The sequence below is a fragment of the Dipodomys merriami genome, unplaced genomic scaffold (genome assembly GCF_024711535.1).
Source record: "Dipodomys merriami isolate MVZ:Mamm:240054 unplaced genomic scaffold, mDipMer1.0.p SCAF_163, whole genome shotgun sequence".
NCBI lineage: Eukaryota > Metazoa > Chordata > Mammalia > Rodentia > Heteromyidae > Dipodomys > Dipodomys merriami.
Window position 1 is genome coordinate 533,837 of NW_027202971.1, and position 13,561 is coordinate 547,397.

The window sequence follows — 13,561 nt, forward strand, 5'->3', positions numbered from 1 at the left end:
AACAAAAAACCCACATACTTACCAGTTCTGTTTCTAGTAAGTTATTCGTATTTTCAAGTGTTCTCACACGACTGGTAGCTTCATTCAAAGCACTATCTAACTGGCCACATCTAAAAACCGTAAGTTCAGATTAAATTAGAAGGTAATCATTTCCCTTTAAAAGTATTATGTAGGGGCTGGGAAGGTGGCTCAGTGGTAAAGTGCATGCCTTGCAAGCATGAGGCCCTGGGTTCGATTCCTCAGCACCACATAAACAGAAAAGGCCGGAAGTGGCGCTGTGACTCCAGTGGTAGAGTGCTCTCCTTGAGCTGAAGAGCTGAGGGACAGTGCCCAGGCCCAGAGTTCAGGCCCCATGACCGGCAAAAAAAAAAAAAAAAAAAAAAGCGAAAAGTATTATGTAAACCAAACCGATTCACCACTATGCATTACAAAGTAAATTCTCCAACGCTAAGAATGCAACTTCAGTAAAATAAATTCCCCAAAATATGATGATACTTTCATATCTGGAAAAGAGATCAGGCTAAACTATTAATATGAAAAGCTTCTTAAAAATATTAAGTAGGGAGCTAGGAAACTGGCTCAGTGCTAGAATGCTTGCTTCGCATGCATGAGGCCCTGGGTTCCATTCCTCAGTAATACATAAGCAGAAAAAGCCAGAAGTGGTGCTGTGGTTCAAGTGGTAGAGCGCTAGCCTTGAGCTCAAGAGCTGAGGGACAGTGTCCAGGCCCAGAGTGCAAGCCCCACAACCGACAAAAAAATTAAAATAATAAATAAATAAGTAGGGGACTGGAAGACTGGCTGAAATGGTAGAGTGCCTACCTAGCACGCATGAGGCCAGGTTCAAACCCTAGTACTGCAAAAAGTAGATATGTATTTAAAAAATAAGTATTTATAAAATATGCACTACTTCATGTTTAGCATGTGTGAGACCCTGGGTTCAATACAGACAGACAAGAGAGAGGAGAGAGAGAAAGCTGAGAAAAGAAGAGAGAGAGAGAGAGAGAGAGAGAGAGAGAGAGAAAGAAAGAGGGGCTGGGCAGGTGGCTCAGTGGTAGAGCGCTTGCCTTGCATGCATGAGACCCTGGGTTCTATTCCTCAGCACCACATAAGCAAAAAGAAAAAAGCCGGAAGTGGCGCTGTGGCTCAAGTGGTAGAGCAACAGCCTTGAGCTGAAGAGCTGAGGGACAGCACCCAGGCCCAGAGTTCAGGCCCCACGACCGGACCCAAAAAAAAAAAAAAGAGAGAGAGAGAGAGAGACTGATTTTGAGATTCTGAAAGGTTTAGAAAAGGAAGGAAGGAGAAAGAAAAAGGAAGAGGGGAGTGGGAGAGGAGAGAAGAAGGGAAGAGGCATCATGAAAAGTTCTTTCTACCTTCATGTTCATAGCAGTGTATTCACAACACGCAACAGGAGGAAGCAACTCAAGTGTCCTTCAATAGATAACTAATACATATACATATACAATATACACACACACATACATTACTTAGAGCTATGGGTTTGAATCAAGTGGTAGAATGCTTATAAGTATGAAGCCCCACGCCGGGCGCTGGTGGCTCACGCCTGTAATCCTAGCTACTCAGGAGGCTGAGATCTGAGGATCGCGGTTCAAAGCCAGCCGGGGCAAGAGAGACTGTGAGACTCCTATCTCCAATAAACCACCAGAAAACCGGAAGTGGCGCTGTAGCTCAAGTGGTAGAGCACTCGCCTTGAGCTGAAGAGCTGAGGGACAGCGCCCAAGCCCAGAGTTCAAGCCCCATGACTGACAAAAAAAAAAAAGTATGAAGCCCCAACTTCAAAACTCCAATGCCACCAATAAAATTACTTGGCGGGGGGGGGGGGGGGTGGGGGGGGGGTGGGGGGGGGGTTACAGGCTCATGCCTGTAATCCTAAGCTACTCAAGGAGCTAAGATCTGGGGATGGAAAGGTGGCTCAGTGGTAGAGCGCTTGCTTTGCATGCATGAGGCCTTGGGTTCGATTCCTCAGCATCTCCTAAGCAGAAAAAGCCAGAAGAGGTGCTGTCGCTCAAGTGGTAGAGCACTAGCCTTGAGCTGAAGAGCTGAAAGACAGAGCTCAGGCCCAGAGTTCAGGCCCCACAACCAACAACAACAAAAGAAGCTAAGATCTGAGTATCATAGTTCGAAGTCAGCCTGAGTCTGTGAGACTCTTATCACCAATTACCCCAAAAAGCCAGAAGTAGAGCTGTGGCTCAAGTGGTAAGAGCGCTAGCCTTGAGCAAAATAAAGCTCAGGGACAGTGCCCAGGCCCTGAGTTAAAGCATCAAGGGAAAAAAAATTACTTAAGCAAATATGTCTCTCTGCTAAAATTTCAAATGCAAATACATTTTCAAAGCATTTTATTACCACATATTATACTTATGTGGAAGAAATGCATTCAGTAACTTCATGGTAAAGTTTTACCTGTCTGTAAGAATTTGATTGGTCTTCTTCCACTCTTCAATTGTAGAAAGTTCTTTTGCCTCTAACTTCTGTTTCAAACTATTTATTTCTGATTCATAATAAGCTCGAAGATCAGCTATGTGTCGAGCATGCTTTTCCTTTAGGTTCTGCCTGATCCTGTTGGTAAGAGTAAAACATACAATTACTAGGCCAGCACATCCTCCCCTCCATCCTTAAGAGAAAACAACAGTACAGTCATTCCCACTGGCTAAAGTACAGCCTTCTTTCTCTGTACACCCACAGAAAAGATAACGGAGGCCCCGTGCATACCATCTTCTATACATACAAGTGCCCTAATTAGCTATACTTACTGGTACTTTCATATACCTTGTCTAAAACCTAAAAAAAATGATAATTTTTTTGGGGGGAGGCATTGGTCGTGGGGCTGAAACTGAGGGCCTGGGCACTGTCCATGAGGTTCTTCCTTCCAGGTTTAGTGCTCTACCACTCTGAATCACAGTGTCACTTCTCCACAATCCTGAGTAGCCTCCTGAGTAGCTAGGATTACCAGCCTAAGCCATCGGTGCCTAGCTTGTTATATAACTTTGAGGCTAATAAAAAAAATCATTTTCATTATTCAATCAAATACCACAGAAAGAGCTAGGAACATTGCAAGCTATTCACTGAAATACATACGTAGACAGCACCACAGGATCTTCCATAGATGTCAAGGAAATGCATTCTGGGACACTGTTGGCTGTACTTGGAAGCTGGGACTGACCGACAGTGTTTTCTTCATCTACAGTGTTGACTGAGATATCATTACTAGTGACAGTATATAGAGAAGGAAATGTGGAACTGGCTCTACTTTCACTCTGGAACACGTTATTTTTCCAAGAGTCCACTGGTGATGCTTTCGTACTTGAAGGATATTTTGGGAATCCCAATAACTGAGAAGTATCATTACTTGCTTGTGAAAATGAGTCGATGTCAGAGTGACCAGACATACTTGGTTGCAGAACTGAGTCTGGTGAAAAGGATATTCTGTCCCCACAAGCATTCAAGAAGCCAGGTGGCTGAGTCCCAGAAAGCTGCTGATCTGGCTTCCTGTGTAATGTTGGGTCCAAAGTCAGGACCTAGAAATAAGACAGACCCCTGTAAACTTTTACCCTCAGTACTTAGGCTTTAGATCTCCAGGGGAAACAGAGCTATGAGAAAGTCAAAGTCATGAGCATCTTGCACTTCCACTAGCAGAATGATGACGTTACCTCAGGTGGATGATTTGGGTTGGAAGCAGAAGTGAGATTCCTCTCAGGTAACTGATTGTTTTCCCTTTGTTTTTTATGATAAATATCCTTCAATGATGGTAGCTTCATCTCATTACTACTTTTAGACTTAAAAGATATGAAACAAAATCATTTAAATGTTGTTATCTATGATAAACTAGCTGATTCAATATCACCACAAAATTTTTTAAAGATCTTAAATAAACTGAAAAGCTAGACTGTCAGATTAATAATACAACTTCTGGAGTTAGAAATGTGACTCAAGTGGTAGAATACTAGCCTTGAGCAAAAGGAGCTGAGAGACACCCAGGCCCTGAGTTCAGGCCCCAGGATTTGCCAAAAAAAAAAAAAAAAAAGTCTCCTAGATTTATACTCCCAAGCTAGCTTCAAACCTCAATCATTAGATCTTAGCCTTCCCAGTAGCTAGGATTATAGTCATGAGCCACTAGTACCCAGCTTCAACATAAAAACTGAGCACCAAGGCTTTTCACACCTTGTTAAAGAAATCCTGGGACTGGGAATTGGCTTAGTGGTAGAGTGCTTATCTAGCATGCATGAAGCCCTGGGTTTGATTCCTCAGTACCATATAAACAGAAAAAGCTGGAAGTGGCGCTGTGGCTCAAGTGGTAGAGTGCTAGCCTTGAGCAAAAGCAGCTCAGGGACAGTGCCCAGGCCCTAAGTTCAAGCCCCAAAACTGGCAAAGAATGGGAACTTCTTCATACAACTACTTAAAGATAATAATAATAATAATAATAATAATAAATATTTTTTAAAAACGAAAGAAAGGAAGGAAGGAAGGAAGGAAGGGAGAGAGAGAAAGAGAGAAAGAGAGAAAGAAAGAAAGAAAGAAAGAAAGAAATCCTGAAGCCAAGCATGATGGCTAACCCCTATAACCCTAGCGATTTAGGAGGCTGAGAATAAAAGGATCATTGTTGGAAGACAGCCTGAGGAATGAAGTTTACAAGACTATCTCACTAGAAAAAGCTGGACAAGACAGCACATGCTTTCCATCTCAGCTACTGCAGAATAAAATTTTAAAAAGTGGACTGTAATCTAAGCATGAACTATGCCAAAAGCAAAACCTATCTCAAAATAGTCAGTGCAAACAAGGGCTGAAGGTATAACTTAGCAGTAGCATACTTGCCTATAGCAAGAAAAAGGGCAGGTTCAAATCCCAGCACCACCAGAAAATATAAATGTTAAATCACCAATGCTCTTGATACCTTGGAAGAAGACACAAGGTAAAACTTTATTAAAAGAGAAGTGTAAGTTTCTGTAGGTGACATTTTAGCAATTTTATTTTGCTTTTTTTGTTTTTTTTTTTTTGGTCAGTCATGGGGCTTGAATTCAGGGCCTGGGTGCAGTCCTTGAGCTCTTTCACTCAAGACCCTCACTCTATTACTTGAGCCATAGCTCCATTTCCAGTTTTCTGATGGCTAGTTGGAGATAAGATTCTCACAAATTCTCCTTCCCAGGCTGGCGTCAAACCGAAATCCTCAGACCTTAGCTTCCTGAGTAGCTATTGATTACAGATGTGAACGACCAGTGCCCAGCTTGCTTATGCTTATTTATTTATTTATTGCCAGTTGTGGGGCATGCACTCTGGGCCTGAGCGCTGTCCCTCAGCTCTTCAGCTCAAGGCTAGTGCTCTACCACTTGAGGCACAGTAGGACTTCGGGCTTTTTCTGGGTATGTGGTGCTGAGGAATTGAACCCAGGACCTCATGCATGCAAGGCAAGCACTCTACCACTGAGCCATCTTCCCAGCCCCTGCTTTTTATTTTTAATATGTAAAAGTCACATAATAATCGTCATTTAAGTCTAAAATCTCCACAAGAATAAAATATATCCGGGTGCCAGTAGCTCAGGCATGTAATCCTAGCTACTCAGGAGGCTGAGATCTGAGGATCACGGTTTAAAGCCAAACCAAGGCCGGGCAGGAAAGACCATGAGACTGTTATCTTCAATAAGCCACTCAGAAAACTGCAAGTGGTGCCGTGGCTCCAGTGGTAAGAGATCTCACCTTGAGCTGAAGAGCTGAGGGACAGCGTTCAGGCCCAGAGTTCAAGCCCCATGACAATAAATAAATAAATAAATAAATAAATAAATAAATAAATAAATAAATAAATAAATAAACAAACAAACAAACAAACAAACAAACAAAATATAAATTCTATGTGAAAAGAAAGTACCACAATGGTTTAATTCATAAATTTTTAGAAGAATATGAAGTAGGTTGTCTTAAAAGTAATGGTATTTGGGCTAGGAAGGTGGCTCAGTGGTAAAGTGCTTGCCTTGCATGCGTGAGGCCCTGGGTTCGATTCCTCAGTACCACATAAGCAGAAAAAGCTGAAAGTGGCAGGAAAGTCCCTAAGACTCTTATCTCCAATAAACTACTCAGAAAAAGCCAGAGGTGGTATTGTAGCTCAAGCAGTGGAGGGCTAGCCTTGAGCACAAAGAAACTCAGGGATGGCACCCAGCCCCCAAGTTCAAGTCCCAGGACCTGCAAAATAAATTAATAATTACTGGTATCTTAGATTCAATTAATAGTATTTATTAATATTCAAGACCCAGTAATGAAGTAAGACATGTAACTACAAAATCTATGAAGAGTCCATCTCTTTCACAATTCCATCACCCTTAAAATCATTATCTCTTGTGTACACATATGCATCTATGCATGCATCTATCTAGCTATCTAGCTATCTAGCTATCTGTCTGTCTGTCTATACAGATCTGGGGAAGAAACCTGGGCAGAGGGAGGACCCTCACAGATAGTAGGCAATTAATTGCTCTCCCATTGGGAAATATCTCCAGCCCTCTTTTCTCCTTGTGTTCATCCTCTCCCTTGGTTTGTATTAGTTTCTGTTGCTTTGTGGGACTCTGATGTTTACTAGTAACTGTTGTCCCACAGTCCCATCTGTTCACATGTCACGCATTTTATATCTTCTCTTTTTTTCCCAAATCTACTCATTATCTGATCAAAATACACAAATAGGAAATGTATATCGATGTACAAATAAGGAAGTTTTTTTTTTTCTTTTTTTTTTCTTTTTTTTTTTTTGCCAGTCCTGGGGCCTGAACTCTGGGCCTTGGCACTATCCCTTAGCTCTTCAGCTCAAGACTAGCGCTCTACCACTTGAGCCACAGCGCCATTTCCGGCTTTTTCTGCTTATGTGGTGCTGAGGAATTGAACCCAGGGCCTCATGCTTGCAAGGCAAGCTCTCTACCACTGAGCCACCTTCCCAGCCCAATAAGGAAGTTTTTTTTTTTGTTTTTTTGTTTTTTTGTTTTGTTTTGTTTTGTCGGTCGTGGGGCTTGAACTCTGGGCCTGGGCGCTTCCCTCAGCTCTTCAGCTCAAGGCGAGCACTCTACCACTTGAGCTACAGCGCCACTTCCGGTTTTCTGGTGGTTTATTGGAGATAGGAGTCTCACGGTCTCTCCTGCCAAGGCTGCCAGGGCTGGCTTTAAACCACGATCCTCAGATCTCAGCCTCCTGAGTAGCTAGGATTACAGGCGTGAGCCACCAGTGCCCGGCTCAAATAACGAAGTTTTATTTCTTTGCTTTGAACCAAATATTTATATATTATTATTATTATTATTATTATTATTATTATTATTATTATTGCTGCACAGGTCCTAGGGCTTGTACTCAGGGCGTAGGCATTGTCCCTTAGCTTTTTTACTCAAGGCTAGCTTACCACTTAAGCCATAGTTCCACTTCTGGCTTTTTGATAACTAATTGAAGATAAGAATCTCATGGCCTTTTTTGCCTGGGCTAGCTTTGAACTACGATCCTCAGATCTCAGCTTGCACAGTAGCTATAATTACAGGCCACCACTGCCCAGCTTTAATTATACTAAGATCACATAATTCTTCTAAGATCACATAAGGGAAAAATGACAGGTTTTTCTCTCTCTCTCTCTCTCTCTCTCTCTCTCTCTCTCTCTCTCTCTCCCTCTCTGTGTGTGTGTGTGTGTGTGTGTGTGTGTGTGTGTGTGTGAGAGAGAGAGAGAGAGAGAGAGAGAGAGAGAGAGAGAGAGAGAGAGAGAGGAGAGAGAGGAGAGAGAGAGAGAGAGAGAGAGAGAGAGAGAGAGAGATTAGGGCTTGAACTCCCTTAGCTTTTCCCGACTCTACCACTTGAGCCTCTCACTCTCAGCTTTTTCCCTTACTCTATCACTTGAGCCATGACTCCATTTTCAGCTTTTTGCTGATTAACTGAGGATTTGTTTGCCAGGCTCTGAACCACTGTCCTCAGATCTCAGCCTTTGGAGTTGCTATGAGTACAGTTATATAAGCCACTGGCATGCAGCTAGAGACCACATTTCAAAGGAGGTGAGTATAACTTTAAGCTCATGTTTTTTTTGTTTCCTTTTTTTGATTGTGGGGCCTGAACTCTAGGCCTGGGTGCTGTCCCTCAGCTCAAGGCTAATGCTCTACCACTTGGCCACAGTGCCACTTCTGGCTTTTTCTGCTTATGTGGTACTGAGGAATGGAACCCAGGGCCTCATGCATGCTAGTCAAGCACTCTACCACTGAGCCACCTTCCCAGCCCCAAGTTCATGCTTTTTCTAGAGTACCAGAAGTTACAAAACACATTGTATGCTAGCATATTTAACTACAATTGTAAAACACAAAATATGCACAAGATAACATACTTTCACAGTGATTTACCTGGCCCGGAGAGCTCTCTGCAGAGGAGGAACATGAAAATGCCTTCTGCAAAGCTTCAGGCAAAGAGCAATGCATGTCCTTCTCTTCCAGTTTCCAGTAAGTGAGTCCTGATGGGCACCAACATGTTGAACACAAGGGAAAAGAACAAAAACGTCCTCAGAATAACTTATTTCCAATAGGAAGGAACTAGTTCTGGCTTAGCTGGTTGTAGCAAGCTGAATTTTATAGGGGAAGTGACATGAATGTTGTACCATGCAAGGAGCCCAACTTAATAATGCAAATACTTAAAAATGATTTTTTTTTGTCGGTCATGGGGCTTGAACTCTGGGACTGGGCGCTGTCCCTCAGCTCCTTAGCTCAAGGCTAGTGCTCTACCACTTGAGTCATTTTGGGTTTTCTGCTGGTTTAGTGGAGGTAAGAGTCTCATGGACTTCCCTGCCCAGGCTGGCTTTGAACCATGATCCCAGCCTCCTGAGTAGCTAGGATTACAGGCATGGAGCCACCAACACCCAGCTAAAACTGAAATATTAAAAGCCAAATGAATTAGGTCAGCTTAAAATACATTTTAAAACAAACAATTTCTTTACCACTAATACAGACTTACATAGAATCAGTGTGAAGAGTTCAATAATTCAAGTATCTATTAATTGTGTGCCTGGCTGGGAGGCAGGACTGAGACCTGAACAAGTAACCCACGCAGAACACATGAGGGTGAACAAGTTGCCAAGTACTCTCCGCTTAAATGTTCTCTGCTGCAGCAGAGAGGAAGAGAGGACAGAGAGGTAATGAGGATCGGCCCACGGGGACTTGGGCCTGAGGGTCACATGCCATAATTTATCCTTTGTCATGGCTCTGGTTATTGTGCTGAGAACAGACCAGAGGGAGCACGGTGGTGGCAGGGAGGTTGTCACAAAGCAACCAGGTGACACACGAGGGGCTACCTGAAGGTGATGAAAAGAGGTTAGACTCTGGAAATTCCTATAATGCAAAGCTAACTGACACTGATGAGCTGGATGTGAGAAGTGACGAAGGAGGGGCGAATGGGGGAGGAGGAGTCTGTATAAAAAGCCAGAAAAACTAGAATAGCTCTCTATGGAGAGCAAAGAATATCTTACAAAGGGTTTCAACTTACTAATTCATTTATAACAATGGAAAAAGGCTGAGATGATTTTTGCAAATGTTTGTACAAAATTAATACTTCTGGGGGGGAGGGGAGATGGGAAGGGTTGGGAAGGGGAAACAAAGGAGGGGCAACAAAAAAATAAAAATTAAAAAAATATTAATACTTCTTCCTTCTGTCCTACAGAACTTGTGGCACAAATTAAGGAAGTAAGAAACTTACAACTCACACCTGAAATCCTAGCTACTCAGGAAGCTGAGATGTAAGGATCACCATTCAAAGCCAGCCTGGGCAGGAAAGTCCATGAGACTCTTATCTCTAATTAACTACCAGAAAAACTGGAAGTGGTGCAGTGGCTCAAGTGGTAGAGCACTTGCCTTGAGCTGAAGAACTGAAGGACAGGACCCAGGCCCAGAGTTCAAGCTCCATGACAGACCAAAAAAAAAAAGAAGAAAATTATAGCTACCAGAGGAACACCACACACAGTCTATTTACAGGATCTACACCAGTATACTGTATAATATTCTCATTCTGTAGTTACAAAATACAGGAAAAATTTCTAAACATATGTACCCCCCCCACACACACATCTTTAAAAATTTAAGTTTCATACCTGTTCCTGAATCAGACACCCAAGAATTTGGACTTTCATCTGGCTTACTGAGGTAAAAAGAACAAGGATGTGGAGCAGCAGCAAAATCAGACTGCAATTCAAGAAAGAAAATGATTGTCAGCAAACTAAAATCCAAGAGATTCACCCTGCTGACCTAGGAAAGTGCTCTGCCACTAATATGCTGCCCTAGCTAAAAAGTCTTACCAATTCAGTTTTATCATTATAACTTCAATAAATCACATTAACTCAGAGGACTACCTGTCTGGATTTCTATAGCACTTAAGAGACCACGGAAAACTAACTAGAGTAGTAGAAGTCAAATACTTGCAGGTAAAATATTTAGTCTTGCCACAATTCTAAGAACAAAGTTCAGCACCCTGGATGGATCCACACTGGGCTCCCTGCACACAGCTTCTGGCTGCACAACAAAGGACAAGCAAGGGAGAAAGCAGAATACAAATAAAAGCAGGAGAGTATGTGGAGGGAGTGAGACTGACTAGAATACTGTGTAAACATGCATGGTGATAGAATAATGAAATCTCCCCCTTCATAACTAATAGAAGCTAATCAAATACACAAATAAATGTAAAGCTTAGAGCCAAAGAAGCTAGCCTAACCCTAGCACGAGGGCCTATTATCTTCAGAACTGTCTAGTGCCTTGTGTACTAGAAACACCCATGAAATCCTTCAGCCTGTTAAATGAAAGTTTCAGTAGTCCAAGACAAATGGCCAAGGAAACAAAGAACAATGTGAGCTCTGGAAAACTCTAATGCTAAACAATGCGGTATTAAGATGCACTTAAATAAGACAGCAGGGTACTAAAAAAAAAATTCAATCCAAAGAGAAATTTGAAAAGGATGAAACTGAAAACAATGGGAAAGAAAAATGCTCAAATAAAGGGAAAAGTTCCTACTTTTGTGAAACCAGACTGTGCAGGTAGGAAAAGTGCCACCTCAAGACCATTTCAAGTTCAGAAATAGAAAAGCAACTTGATTTCTCCAAATGACTTAATAACAGGAAAATCATTCCCCTAGAGAAAAAGGAACATTTAAAGGGAGGAAAGACTCAGAGGGAATCATCTCCTGCTCTAAGTTTCCAGGCTGCCCTTCTGGCCTCCAGATGAAACATGCTGTCAGAAGGCATTTCTCAGCAGACCACTAGGTGGCAGCAGCTGACAAAATTTGCCACTGCAATGAGAGGCAGAAAGCTGGGACAGAACAGCTGTTCCCAGGTGGATTAACCATCACAATCACCCAGGGAGTTTCTAAAACCCCTCACATACAGATTAGGCCCTCCACCGAAGCAATGAGCCCATCTGGGATGATAGGCAGAGTAAGTATGGTATTACATCTTCTCAAGTGACTCCAAAATGCAATCAATTTTGGAAACCACTGAACCCCTTCAGATACAGTTATAAACACAGAAGATAACAAGAATTTACTAAATCTAGTGAGAACACAACCACAAACCCAATGTAGACATGTCTTAGGGTTGTGGATGTAGCTCATGGCAGAACACATGCTTAAAATGTGAACCCTGGGTTCAAGGCCCTGTGGCCCTGGGTTCAATGCCCAGCACCAAAAAAAAAAAAGGTACAAGCTGGGCATTGGGGCACACGTGTGTAATCCTAGCACTTGGAAAGCAGATGCCAAAGGATCAAGAGTTCCAAGCTAAGCCAGGCATTGGTAGCTCACTCCTGTAATCCTAGCTATTCAGGAGGCTAAGATCTGAGGATTATGGTTCAAAGCCAGTCCAGATAGGAAAAGTCCATGGCAGGAAAGTCCATGAGGCTCTTATCTCCAATGAACCACCAGAAAAATGGAAGTGGCATTGTGGTGTAAAAAAAGTCCCAGGGTCAGCACATAGGCCCTGACTTCAAGCCCCATGATTGGCCAACAAATTAAAAAAAAAAAAAAAAAAGGAGTACAAGGCTAGCCTGAAGTCTATAAACAAATCCTGTATAAGGGGGGAGAGGGGAAGGGAGCTTCCAGTCATAAAAATGAAATAAACTACGATGTAGAAGAACATTCTCCATGTAAAACCACTGCAATAAAAGGCAGTTTTTACCTCAGTCTGCATATTATCATATTAAACAAAGACATCATTGAACGTTTTTGGCAATGCTGAGGTTTGAACTCAGGGCCTCATGTTTGCTAGGGTTAGAGGTATGGCTAAAATGGTAGAGTACCAGCAGAGCAAGCAAACTAGGCAACTGTGAGGTCCTGAGTTTAAACTCCAATGGCTGAACAACAACAACAAAAAGCCTTAGAGACATGGAAACAAATGAACAACGACAATGTAGACATAGGAAACCTGATTGTCAGTAGCCAGTTACCAGGGAAAAAAATGATGCATCACCTACTTTCTCAACAGGAGATTTTCTGCTTTGCTCGGGCCCTTGCTTAGATCTTGAGCCTCCATCTTCTACTTGTGTTCTCTTTGGCTGGTTCTGTTTCAGCTTTTGTGCCCATGAGGTTATTGATTTACTAGTCAACAAAAGAAAATCACACTTTCTTTCAATGCTGTTCTTCACTTCTGAGGGCAAACACAACAAACGCTGCTTTCATGCAGAAATGCTTTGTTTTTCTCCATAGAACCCTGATAGCTTTCTAGTTGATTTACCTAAATTTTTAAAAGCTTTTTATTACTAAAGGCTAAGTAAACAAAATGACTAACAGTAATTAATACATAGTAGCCACAGAATATAGCAAAAGCCACCACTCTGGTCCCCTCAAGTATTAATCTCCACAGTGAGAGAACATTTGTTGGCATGGACTAGTAATGATACTAGTTTTACTAGATAGCTAAGTATGTTATTTTTGATGATATATTTCAGAGACATAAAAATAATTTTTAGGGGCTGGGAAGGTGGCTCAGTGGTAGAGTGCTTGCCTTGCATGCATGGGGCCCTGGGTTCAATTCTTCAGCACCACATAAGCAGAAAAAGTCAGAAGTGGCTCTGTGGTTGTAGAGAGCTAGCTTTGAGCTGAAGAGCTGAGGGATAGTGCCCAGGCCCAGAGTTCAGGCCCTACGACCGGCAAAAAATAAAGTAATAATAATAATAGTTATAATAATAATATTTAGAGCTGAGTGCCAGTGGCTCACTCCTATAATCCTAGCTATTGAGAAGGCTGACATCTGAGGATTGAGGTTCAAAGCCAGCCTGGGCAGGAAAGTCCCTAAGACTCTTATCTCCAGTAAATCACTCAGAAAACTAGAAGTGGACTGGGAATATGGCTTAGTGGCAGAGTGCTTGCCTAGCATGCATGAAGCCATGGGTTCAATTCCTCAGTACCACATACACAGAAAAAGCCAGAAGTGGTGGATGGCTCAAGGGGTAGAGCACTAGTCTTGAACAAAAAAAAGAAGCTCAGTGAGGTCAGTGCCCAGGCTCTGAGATCAAGCCCTAAGACTAGCAAAAAAAAAAAAAAGCCAAGGGTTTTCAATACCTGGAGCTTGAGAGGCACAACAC

General features: G+C 42.4%; 1 protein-coding gene and 1 long non-coding RNA gene across 9 annotated transcripts in view; one reads left to right on the top strand and one right to left on the bottom strand.

Annotated features, from left to right (window-relative positions):
* LOC138828737 (uncharacterized) overlaps nucleotides 1-10,641 on the top strand; it is a 36,204-nt gene extending 25,563 nt beyond the window's left edge. Inside the window, exons 3-5 of one of the 2 annotated variants that reach the window (XR_011372341.1) lie at nucleotides 7,920-8,017; nucleotides 8,349-8,452; nucleotides 9,663-10,641. This is a non-coding gene — a long non-coding RNA (uncharacterized lncRNA). The remainder of the gene's footprint in view (nucleotides 1-7,919; nucleotides 8,018-8,348; nucleotides 8,453-9,662) is intronic. The other variant, XR_011372342.1, reaches the window with a different exon arrangement.
* The window catches only part of Mphosph9 (M-phase phosphoprotein 9), a 47,639-nt gene that overhangs the window by 21,054 nt on the left and 13,024 nt on the right, over nucleotides 1-13,561 (bottom strand). For 6 of the 7 annotated variants that reach the window (XR_011372339.1, XM_070024828.1, XM_070024829.1 and 3 more), the window contains exons 5-11: nucleotides 12,452-12,575; nucleotides 10,090-10,180; nucleotides 8,357-8,463; nucleotides 3,666-3,791; nucleotides 3,094-3,533; nucleotides 2,419-2,574; nucleotides 23-110 (exon numbers count right to left, since the gene is read on the bottom strand). Coding sequence is in view for 6 of the 7 variants with exons in the window: in XM_070024828.1 (XP_069880929.1) it covers nucleotides 23-110; nucleotides 2,419-2,574; nucleotides 3,094-3,533; nucleotides 3,666-3,791; nucleotides 8,357-8,463; nucleotides 10,090-10,180; nucleotides 12,452-12,575 (1,132 nt within the window). In the remaining variant the exon portion in view is untranslated. The remainder of the gene's footprint in view (nucleotides 1-22; nucleotides 111-2,418; nucleotides 2,575-3,093; nucleotides 3,534-3,665; nucleotides 3,792-8,356; nucleotides 8,464-10,089; nucleotides 10,181-12,451; nucleotides 12,576-13,561) is intronic. The other variant, XM_070024827.1, reaches the window with a different exon arrangement.